The 11,901-nt window shown below is 38.5% G+C and overlaps 1 protein-coding gene across 5 annotated transcripts in view; it reads left to right on the forward strand.

Annotated features, from left to right (window-relative positions):
• Positions 1-10,741, forward strand: part of tiprl (TIP41, TOR signaling pathway regulator-like (S. cerevisiae)) — a 40,888-nt gene extending 30,147 nt beyond the window's left edge. For all 5 annotated transcript variants that reach the window (XM_047379233.1, XM_047379236.1, XM_047379235.1 and 2 more), the window contains 3 exons: positions 424-519; positions 1,656-1,718; positions 10,269-10,741. In XM_047379233.1, coding sequence (XP_047235189.1) covers positions 424-519; positions 1,656-1,718; positions 10,269-10,400 — 291 coding nt within the window. In that variant the 3' untranslated portion in view covers positions 10,401-10,741. The remainder of the gene's footprint in view (positions 1-423; positions 520-1,655; positions 1,719-10,268) is intronic.
• Positions 10,742-11,901: the final 1,160 nt, after the last annotated feature.

An 11,901-nucleotide genomic window follows, 5' to 3' on the forward strand; every position in this document is an offset into this window, starting at 1 on the left:
GAGGCCCAACCAAGTATTGAGTGCATAGAAATTAACATGCTTTTCAGAAGCCTTACATTTTCTGTTTAAAATCTCCTTTTCTTATTGATCTGATGTAATATTAAAATTTACTGAGACATTGAAATTTGGATTTTCATTATCTGTAAGCCATAATAATCAAAATTACAATAAAGGCTTGAAAACTTTTACTCTGTGTATGTGAGTTTCACTTTCTGACGTGAGTGACATAAAATATAGAATCTTTCATGATATTAAAATTTTTTTAGATGTAGAGTAAGTGTGTAATTTAAAAAATGTAGAAAAAGCATTGTACTTATCCTGTTTAGAAAGCTAGGTTTTTACAGTATTTTTTAAATACATGTTGCAATTGAACAGTTACTAAAGTTTAATAAATGCATACCATTCTTCTTTTTGATGATGCAGAGGGTGATGCCATCCAGTTTCTTCCTATTGCAGCGTTTCTTCCTGCGTGTGGATGGAGTCTTGATTAAAATAAATGATACTCGACTTTATTATGAGGTAAGTTGATATATATTAGCCAGGATAAAGTGCTGACTAAAAGAAGTTTTTATATCCTGATGTGTTCATGTTGCTTAGCTATTTTCTGATACCAGCCTTATTAAGAACTTACTCTAAATAAAATCATTTTGTGTTCTGGCTAGAGTGGTCAGAAGAAAGTGCTATATTTGAAGTAAGCAATAATGGCCTAAGGTATGTGCTCTGTAACAGTCATAGTTGCATTAAGTAGACGGGTATACACCTTAACCACCATAATAGACCTCACTATGATGTATTGAGGTGATATAAGTCATTACTTGAAATATAATTACTTTGCACTGTAAGACTCACTTTTTTCTGAGAAAGAAAGTTAACTAAAGCTGTCTGTTTGAAAAGAGGAAACAGCAGTGGCAAGTCACCCCTTTCATAGTTTGTTACCCAACCAATATCCAAAGCCCAAAAACCCTCCTACTACCAGACCACAGTTGCACACTAAACATTTTGCAGTTGCAACTGCTGACTATTGTAAGTCTGACTAAGACAACAGATTTAATATTATTAAGTCAACAAGTTAGTTTGTAGTAATTTTGTTTAAGACTGAAGGTATTAACGAAGGGAAAAATACCCCTGAGTAGACAAGCTTTGTCAAGTGACCACAGACAAGAATTTCTGATTTAGGTTTATTTTTTTCTAATTTGAAATCACTGTAAGGTGCATATCAATTCAGAATACAGTTTATATTATATTGTTATATCACAGAGAGACTTTGCACTGATTTGTTAAATTTATTTATGAAACAAGTAGTTTCATAAACTTAACATCAGTATTATTTGTTATTATTTCTGGCATCCATCTACAACATCTCTTTGAAGGAACTTGTATAATATGAATTACAACAAGACTTTATATTTCTTGTGGATTGATTAAGTATTCTTTAAAATGAGTTGAATTCTCTGAATACCCTGAACGCCCTGAGCACGCCAGTGGAAAACAATTAATTAGACTCAGCTGTGGAATAAGTTGGGAGTCACCTTAACACAACTCATAACCATTATAATTTAAATATAGTCCAGTTCAGAGTGAAGTCAATATTTTGAATGCTCTTGTTCATTAAAAATGATAATGATCATAATTAATTATGACTCTTTTAATTTCAGGATGGAAAGAATTACATGCTGCGAGAGTTCAGCACCAGAGAAAATACAATAGCAGAACTTAAGGTGGGTGATCATATAATATAGTAATATGTAACTAAAGAAAAGCACCGACAACAGAACATAATCAAAACCATGCAAACTGCTATATGTCTTGTAGATTATCTCAGACATATTGGCACTTGAACAGGACAATACCATATCATAAACTGACATCACTCGTCTTTACTTGGCTTGCAGTACTTGTGTGTAGCCACTAGATGTGGTTTTCAGCAATCCTTGAAAAGGACGAACTGCCACAGACCACTTGGGTGAAATTAAACCTAAACACCTGGTTTCTAATCACACTTCCAGTTTGGTGGTAATGGATTGGCGAAGACTAAAATCTGAAGTGGGTGACACCCTGAATGATTTTATTTTTATATAACTTAGTTATCTGCCATCAGTAACAATTTGAAACCGATATTTCAGAACATGCAATAGAAATCTTCCATCACACATGGTACTTCCTGTTGTAGATAGGTGAGGCCAAAGTTATTACATGAAATTCTCATGTAAATGTTGAGCTGTGTTCTGTGAAAGATTTGTGTGACTCTAAATGTGTACAGGTCCTTCTCAAAAAATTAGCATATTGTGATAAAGTTCATTATTTTCCATAATGTCATGATGAAAATTTAACATTCATATATTTTAGATTCATTGCACACTAACTGAAATATTTCAGGTCTTTTATTGTCTTAATACGGATGATTTTGGCATACAGCTCATGAAAACCCAAAATTCCTATCTCACAAAATTAGCATATCATTAAAAGGGTCTCTAAACGAGCTATGAACCTAATCATCTGAATCAACGAGTTAACTCTAAACACCTGCAAAAGATTACTGAGGCCTTTAAAACTCCCAGCCTGGTTCATCACTCAAAACCCCATTCATGGGTAAGACTGCCGACCTGACTGCTGTCCAGAAGGCCACTATTGACACCCTCAAGCAAGAGGGTAAGACACAGAAAGACATTTCTGAACGAATAGGCTGTTCCCAGAGTGCTGTATCAAGGCACCTCAGTGGGAAGTCTGTGGGAAGGAAAAAGTGTGGCAGAAAACGCTGCACAATGAGAAGAGGTGACCGGACCCTGAGGAAGATTGTGGAGAAGGGCAGATTCCAGACCTTGGGGGACCTGCGGAAGCAGTGGACTGAGTCTGGAGTAGAAACATCCAGAGCCACCGTGCACAGGCGTGTGCAGGAAATGGGCTACAGGTGCCACATTCCCCAGTCCTGGGCTACAGAGAAGCAGCACTGGACTGTTGCTCAGTGGTCCAAAGTACTTTTTTCGGATGAAAGCAAATTCTGCATGTCATTCGGAAATCAAGGTGCCAGAGTCTGGAGGAAGACTGGGGAGAAGGAAATGCCAAAATGCCAGAAGTCCAGTGTCAAGTACCCACAGTCAGTGATGGTCTGGGGTGCCGTGTCAGCTGCTGGTGTTGGTCCACTGTGTTTTATCAAGGGCAGGGTCAATGCAGCTAGCTATCAGGAGATTTTGGAGCACTTCTTGCTTTCATCTGCTGAAAAGCTTTATGGAGATGAAGATTTTATTTTTCAGCACGACCTGGCACCTGCTCACAGTGCCAAAACCACTGGTAAATGGTTTACTGACCATGGTATCACTGTGCTCAATTGGCCTGCCAACTCTCCTGACCTGAACCCCATAGAGAATCTGTGGGATATTGTGAAGAGAACGTTGAGAGACTCAAGACCCAACTCTCTGGATGAGCTAAAGGCCGCTATCGAAGCATCCTGGGCCTCCATAAGACCTCAGCAGTGCCACAGGCTGATTGCCTCCATGCCACGCCGCATTGAAGCAGTCATTTCTGCCAAAGGATTTCCGACCAAGTATTGAGTGCATAACTGTACATGATTATTTGAAGGTTGACGCTTTTTGTATTAAAAACACTTTTCTTTTATTGGTCGGATGAAATATGCTAATTTTGTGAGATAGGAATTTTGGGTTTTCATGAGCTGTATGCCAAAATCATCCATATTAAGACAATAAAAGACCTGAAATATTTCAGTTAGTGTGCAATGAATCTAAAATATATGAATGTTAAATTTTCATCATGACATAATGGAAAATAATGAACTTTATCACAATATGCTAATTTTTTGAGAAGGACCTGTATATTGGTAGCTATTTGAAATAATCTCGGAGGCAATGTGGAGAAAATCGCTGTCCCAGCTGGAAATGAAGTTCAAACACAAGTTGAAACATACAAAAATACACAGTCAGGAAAAGCTAAAGAAAATTACAATTGACCATACTTGTGACTAGTATACATGGGTTTTGTTTCATTCTTCTTAAACCTTTTTTTGTCATTTTATTTTTTGTATTGATTATTTCCAGTTTACAGTCAGTATAATACAAATTCTAGCAGTTACGTACAAACATAAACAAAAATCGTCATGTGGGAACTACATTCTAGTAGTCCATGTTCCTGTTTTCTTTAACCTATTCAAGGTTGTTTTGAGTTCTTTGTTGCTGTTGTGTTTTGTATATTTTCTATTTTGTCCATTTTTCTTTGTGCTGAACTTCCTGTAGCCTTAGGTGGTGTCATCTTTTCCATATTGTGGATTTCCTCCACAATCTGTATCCATTGCTCCAGGGTAGGTGGGTCTTCTTTTCCCATCTCCCTGTAATAGCCTATTTACCTGTCAGTGGTAGTATTTTAAATAGATATCTGTCTTTGTAAATTTTCATTAAATAAGTTACATAAACATAGTACAATTGTTTTTATATAGCCTGGGTATGATTCTTGCTTTGGTTTCTTTGTATGCATTGATTGTGATTTGGATCACACCATGCGTAAAGTAAGCCAAGTCGATGGAGTCATCGGTGGCGTTATTCTCTGCTTGAACCGACTGCTTTAATTGCTGTTTTTGTATTAGAGCATTCTGGCTATGGTGCTCGACAGTTTGTGCTGTTCACGCTAAGTTTGTTTGACCCGCCGGTAGCCCTTTCTGCTCGTGGTGAGTCTATTTGATTTCTTCGGCAGCGGTTTCCTGTTCGCTTTAATTTATTCCTTACTTATTGACTCACCAGTGTCGTTTTCTGCTCATTGCTGAGTCCTGTAGCTTGCTACTGCTGATGCCGCAACAGAGTCTCTGTGGCATTTTCTGTCCGTTCGACCCCTCTGTTGCCACCTGTTCACCGGTTGTCCAGCTGCAGTGATGGACAATCTCTGATCTCTGTTATGTGTCCTGTTCAGCTCCTCTGCAGCCTGAGGACGGCATGACATGTCAGTTTTACTTGCAGCAAGGGTAGCTCACTTTGCAGTGCAGACTACAAAGTATTGACACCCTATCTCTTTATTTATATGCTGTGGTCCAAACACAGTTCAACAGACTGTTCAGACAGGGTGTGTGTGTGTGTGTGTGTGTGTGAGGCTGAGAAGAGGCTGGTTCTCACGGGCCTCTGGTGTGTGTGTGTGTACAAATAGATAACGGAATCCCACACACAGGGAGAACTGCATACCAGAGCATGATACAGAGCAGAGTGCAGGTGCCTTGCGGCACAAAGTTTTTACATGAGTGATAACAAGTCCTCGCACCCATCCAACAGTCCCTCCTTTTATCACAAGTAAAAACATTTAATATAAAAACGAATAAGAAACATACTCTGTATGAGCGAAAACCCACGGACGGTAAACAGATTATATTTTGTGGGAAATACTCAGCCCTCGGCGACCATTAAAAATTAAATGTTGATTAATATTTGAAAACATAAAAATAAAAGAATAATACTTGAAAACATAAAAATAACAGAATAATACATGATGGAAACAGTGAAACATAATAAAGAAATTTTAAAATCTACCCTGTTTGTGTCATCATTGTACTTTTTCTCATTTCACTTAAGCAACAACTTCTTTCGATTTTCTGCTGTAAGGTCATTTTATGAAATACAATGTATGAGTAAACTCAGGCTTTTGATGTGATTTATTTACAACATGTCATCATAATCGTCCCCTTCATTTTCGTGCATTTTCTACCTGGTTCAGTGTTGCATATGCCACCGTGAACGATACCAGAAATTCTGTAGGAATGGATGTGCGTTATGTTCTTCCGTCAGTGTTCTGAGATGCATTCTGTCAGATGTCCATCTCTTCTGGTGCGGTATCACCTCCTGTGGATCCTGCTTTAGATAGAGAAAGAGTCCTGCTACCAGAATTAAGCTCAGGCTTATCAGTCCAGTCCACATGTTACAGAGAGCCATTTTATAATTGGGCGCAGATCAGCTGTTTTCTTCACCGGTTTGAGACACTGGGCCCTATGGGTCCTCCAGCTCCTTTGTAGCCGGGCTTCCTTATAATCTGTGGGATACCATATGTGGGGAAGAAATGTGTTACTAGGTTCTTAGCTACTGTGAGTGCATCACAGTGTTTTGCAGGGTATATTTCAACCCATTTAGAAAATGCATCTATTACCACTAGGCAATATTTCTTCCCCTGTGACCATGACAGTTCGATGAAATCCATATGTATGGTATGAAATGGGTGTGCTCCTGCTGGGAACTGTCCACTTTTGGGCCTCATGTTGCCCTGTGAGTTGTGTTTGCAACAAATTATGCCTGATCTGCAAAAATTCTTTGCCTAGTCAGAAAAATTTATAGTGTAAAATTAATGCTTTACCAGATGTGACATATTCCCCCCTTGACACGTGGGTCTTCCCAATGTGTCACTGTAGCCGCTGTGTTGTATACATTTTTTGGGAGGATTGGTTTATCTTCTATCTGATAGATGTCATCTTTTTTCTGTGCTCCTCTCTTTAGCCAGGCCTTTATTTCAGTACTGGGTGCTGTCTGTTGCGCATCTTTCAGTACTGACATGTCTATAAATAGCAGGTCAGACATTTTTAGTGTTTAGGGGTTCTGTTGCAGCTTTTTTTGCAGTTATATCTGCAAAAGTGTTCCCCTTTGTTTCCGTGCTAGAATCTGTTTGGTGAGCCTTACATTTACAGAGTGCTATTTTACCAGGTAGCTGTATTGCCGATAATAATCTTTTCAAAAGATTAAAATGTGTTAATTCTGTTCCTGATGATGTTTTAAAACCTCTATTTTGCCAAATCTTTGCGTGGTGATGTACTGATTCGAAAACGTATTGGCTGTCCGTGTATATAGTAAGTATTTGTCCCTCATGTAATTCACATGCTCTTACGACAGCATATAATTCTGCTGTTTGTGCTGAGCATGTATTTGGTAGAGATTTAGCTTCTATTATCCTATCGATGGTTGTCACTGCATAGCCATCTCTATTCTTTCCCTATTCATCTTTAGATGCTGAGCCATCTACAAAACACCCTTTGTGAGTTTGATAATGGTGTTTGGGAAATATCTTGTCTAGGTTTTGTATCTTCTTCTACCTTTGTTTTACAGGAATGTGGTTTTCCATCTTCTGCAGTAGGTATTAGAGTACTTGGATTTAAGGGGCACATCTGTTTAGAGTTATGTTTGGCAATGATCATCAGAACATCAGACCTTTATTAGCGCTTTTAAGTTCCCTCAAAGATGCATTACATGAAATCAGTCATTCCCATTCACACACATTCACACACTACTTACTAATTTCTCTGTCAGAGTAATTTTATTTGCAAAATTTTGAACATAATTTGACTTCTATTCTTAAAATGCACATTGTTTCCTCTTAACCCCTTTTTTTTCCACTAAGTCTGTTTTGAACGCTTCAATTCTTTTTTTATTCACCAAGAATCAATAAGGTGGTCTTAGTGGGGTCCACCTTAAAGGTGTTGTCTGTTGGGTGTCATGTTATCATTGTCAGGTCAGTGAGGTTCATAGGTCAGTCAGAACCTTGGTCATTTGGTCTGTGCTCATAATGTTTCATAAATCCAGCCTATGATTAGTCAGCAAAACGTCCACCTATAGGAGAAAAATTGATTGTTAATGAATGAGCTGCATTTCCTAGGAACACTGTCTTCCTCCTGGATGAGCATCACCTGTTGAAAAACTTTCATCATTGTTTGTTTCACATATTCAATCAGATCTTTATATTATACCAGTAGGTGAAGTTGTTAGTATCTCATGTAGACTGACATATACTGTTGCATTTGGAGAAGATCTCAGATTAAATAAACATAGTTAGAGCTTCAATCCAGGTTCATTTTGTGTCTGCAGACTTTAGCTAATTTTTCTTTTTTTATACATAAAGAGCAAGATTCAAAACATTTCCAAAAGGCAGATTGTGGCAGAATGTAGACAAAACTGCTTATTGATTGACAAAATAACATTCAAGCACACAATCACCATATCAAAGGCTCTACTTCTAGAGAATCACTAAACTTCTGGGGTCCGGTTTTGGCCCGCGGACCTTGAGTTTGACACATGCAGGGTAGAGTTACAATTTTTATCAGAGCTTTCAGCAGAGACAGGCTTCTGCTGTTTGCAGAAGTTTTATCTTTGTTTTCAGGCAGCTGCATCTCTTTGTCAAGGTCGTTTCACAGAGCTGAAATTTAACTTCCCTCAAAGAGGAGAGAATCAAGAATGCACAAAATCTGAGCCAAATATGGAATTATTTCCCTGTAAAATTAATCTTTTGCATTTTATCATGGTGTCATTGGTAGTATAACACCATTATAATTTGGGGCTACCTTGGTATTCTAAACTGGGATGGGTGGCGGTCTGCCCCCCGTATTTGTTTTCAGTTAAGCTGAAAGTTTTTTTTCTGTGCTTTTCTTTAGGCCTCAGTATTATGGCTATGTCAGTTAAAGGCTACTCTTGTTGTTTTTTTTAATTCATCTTTTTGTTTTAATCTGTTTATCAACTGTGTGCACTCTGGGACTGAAAGGTCCCCTTTGAAATTATAATCTGGCAAGATTTTTTATTGTCTCGAATCTTTTGAATGCATAATCTCCAGTTTAAGATCCCCGTGTAGTTTTAGGATTTCAGTGATAATTAAGTTACCTGAAAATCCGTATTTTTTATGCCATCGTGTACATATTTCTGTTAAATCAGAGCTTTTGCTGTGTCCCTTCCCCATTGTTCTTTGTTATTTTTCTTCAAACTATGAATGTCCCAGATAAAATTTCACTGGCATGAGACTTATGGGGAGGACATTAACACGCCCTTCTACTGCGACTAGTCTGCAGCGGTGTTAATTTTCCGGAATGAAATCCGACCTGAATCCCCAAAGTCACCAGTACGTAGTTTTAATCTGGGCAAAAGAAAACACAGGACTTAAAATGCTTAGTCCTCCATACACACACAACACAGTCATACAGTTAGTAATTTAATTACTTTGTAATTTTTTCTAAGTTAACTTGGTGTATTTTATGAGCTCAATTTATTCCGTTCTTTGTACTTTTATAGCGCTTATTCTATTCCCTCGCAGGGGAATAACCCTTAGTCGTTTTATTTGGCACCCTTCTCGGCGGGGCCTTACGTAATTTGTTTCTATGACGCCTGCCCTTCTCTGCACCGGGTCATCGATATTCTGGCCATGCTTCCAGGCCTCCATCATGGCAGGGCTCCATGATTTGTGGAGTACCTGCATCTTCTGGGCATGCTCACTGCTGCATCCAGCATGGTGCCCTAGAGGCTGCTTTCCTTACGACCCCTGCTGATATGGCTGAACTGGGTTGATCTGGACCCCTCCCACCGAGCTCACAGGCTCAGGTGGCTTCGGGTTGTGCCTCAGGGCCTGCAGTCTCTGTCTCAGTGGCGGAACAGGTCCTACATCATGGCGGGTTTTCCGCTCAGCCCCCTCCCATGTCGGAGTGAGGTCGTCCATACAGATGCTTCTTCCAGGGGTTGGTGAGCGACCTGACATCTTCTGTTATTTCTGATATAAATGAGTTCAATCTTTTAGATATTATTGTTGTATATATTTTATAGCCTACATTTAATATTGAGATGCCCTATAACTCGCACGGGGTTCTTTATCTTTCCCTTGTTTTGGTAAAACTGTGATAATTGCCTATATCAAGAATATAGGTATGTTATTCTTTTCGAGAATCCAATTAAAAGAAGCCAAAAGTAATGGCGAAAGCTCTTCTCTAAACATTTTATACCGCTCTGTTGGGTATCCCTCACTTCGTGGAGATTTATTGTTTTTGGTAGATGGATGTCTTGGAAAAAGATAATTTGTGCCTTTTCTTTTTTTGAGTTTTGTCATGAGTCTCTTGTCTTTTATTGGATTGTTTAAACTGTTTATGTCCGGCTACAATATTTTGATATTATTAGTCATCATTACATATTACTGTGCTTTAAAAGCAAGCTCCCAAAAATGTCTGACAAAAATGTTTCTGAACGCTCAAGATAACTACAAAACCTATAACAATACTTTGATTGAGAGGGACATTTGCATCCCCCTGTCTTCCTGTTGGGTGAAAGGGAAATCCTCATTGCCAAGGAGGTCCCCTTCCTAGACTCGTTAATAGACTAGTTATTATGAGACATGAAATAATTATAAAGCTGAATATAGCGCTTTGGTGCAAAATTACAACTGGGCTGCAAATTTAAAATTGTAAAAATGTGAATCAAAACAGCTTTTCAATTACATTTTAAGGGTTTGCATTATGTTGTGCATTTACCTAATATCTTTCTCTTAAACAGAACATTCCTGCAGCATTCTACACGGATCCCAATGAGATAGCTCAGCATCTAACCCTGAGGGTGACGGAGTGCGAGAAACTGGAATTCCCTGTGATGCAATATGAAAGCTCTGTCAGTGAAGTCATTCAGTAATCGTTTCACTGTGTCAACTACATTAGCTAGTTGTAGTCATGTTAAATCTTTGACAAGTAATATGAAAACTATCGGTCACCCTTCCAAATATTAATAACTAACTCAGCAGAATGACTTAATTTGATAGAACATCCTTTGTAATTGTTTGTCTTGTTTGTAATAACATTTGTTTATACAGAAAGTCCATTAAAACCAAAACAAATTAATATTGTATATTCCAGATTCAGGATATTTACAACTTCTGAAACTGTCTGCTTTGTATTAAGGTGATCTAAGGAATGTCACTTTTTTATTTGCAAGTCAGATACTATGTAAACTGTTTAAGTAAAGAAATAACTTTAGTTCATGTGTGTCTGTTTTGGTTTGTGTTTGCTGGAATCTTGATTTCATATGAGAGACATTGATGTTTTGAATCAGGTGCAGAAAACAGCAAAGATCTAAGTGAAATAAAAAAAGGTATTTTTACTGGAATATAGATGGCCTTTTTAAGGTAATTTCACTGTTTATATACAAGGAAGCACAGTGCTTTACAGGAAAATTATAATACTTAGTACTTATCATTTTTACTTAGTACCCCTACACACAGCCCATTTTCAAATGGCCAAACTCTAACACTCACTAATTTATTATAACCTCCCCAACAACACACCATTCCAAACACTTTGTGAAGTGCCTCGAGACATGTGTTGTGAATTGGCGCTATATAAATAGAACTGAATTGAAAATAAACAGTTAATTACATTTAAAAACACTTAAACTGTTAAGTGCAAAAAAATCTTTGTTTTGTTTTGTTTTTTTAAACGTGACTTGTCTGGCGGAGTAGTTCTCAGTATTGTCTGAATTCCAAGAATAAGCCTAACAGATTTACTTTCGGAAGTGGAGCATTACAGCTAACGCCATAATGCTGCACTTGATAGATAAAAAACAGACGCAAGAAAGAGAGAGGTGGGGCAAAAAAAGGGAGAGAAGGAAAAAAAGATGACAGAGGAGAGGATAAAGAGAATACAACACCCTAGAAGACTACGCCTATATAACAAAAGCAATGTTGCCGAAAAGTGCACGGTACTAATGAATGCAAGATGTATTTAGTGGCAACTGCAGCTCAATATAGAACATCTGTGTATCTATTAACACCTCAATCCAAACACCTGTGGCTGTATGTGTGAGTGCACTTGTGTATATACGGTTTCTCAATACAAATATGAAATAGCAAGTATGAGGAGTCACAGATGTAGAGGAGATCTGAGCCAAAGAGATCTAAAGGCCCCCAGAGCACAGGAACCCCAGAAGGACCTCTGGCGTGGGGTGGATTGCAGTGGTCCCACTGGTGGTCTTCCCGGGGTTGTCGGGGCAGCTGTCTACACTGGAGCAGATCCAGCCATGGACCCAGAGATCCGAGACCCCCCAGACCCCTTTAGACTGGGGAGAAGGAAATGCCAAAATGCCAGAAGTCCAGTGTCAAGTACCCACAGTCAGTGATGGTCTGGGGTGCCGTGTCAGC

Source organism: Girardinichthys multiradiatus, chromosome 11, assembly GCF_021462225.1.
Source record: "Girardinichthys multiradiatus isolate DD_20200921_A chromosome 11, DD_fGirMul_XY1, whole genome shotgun sequence".
Classification (NCBI taxonomy): Eukaryota; Metazoa; Chordata; class Actinopteri; order Cyprinodontiformes; family Goodeidae; genus Girardinichthys; species Girardinichthys multiradiatus.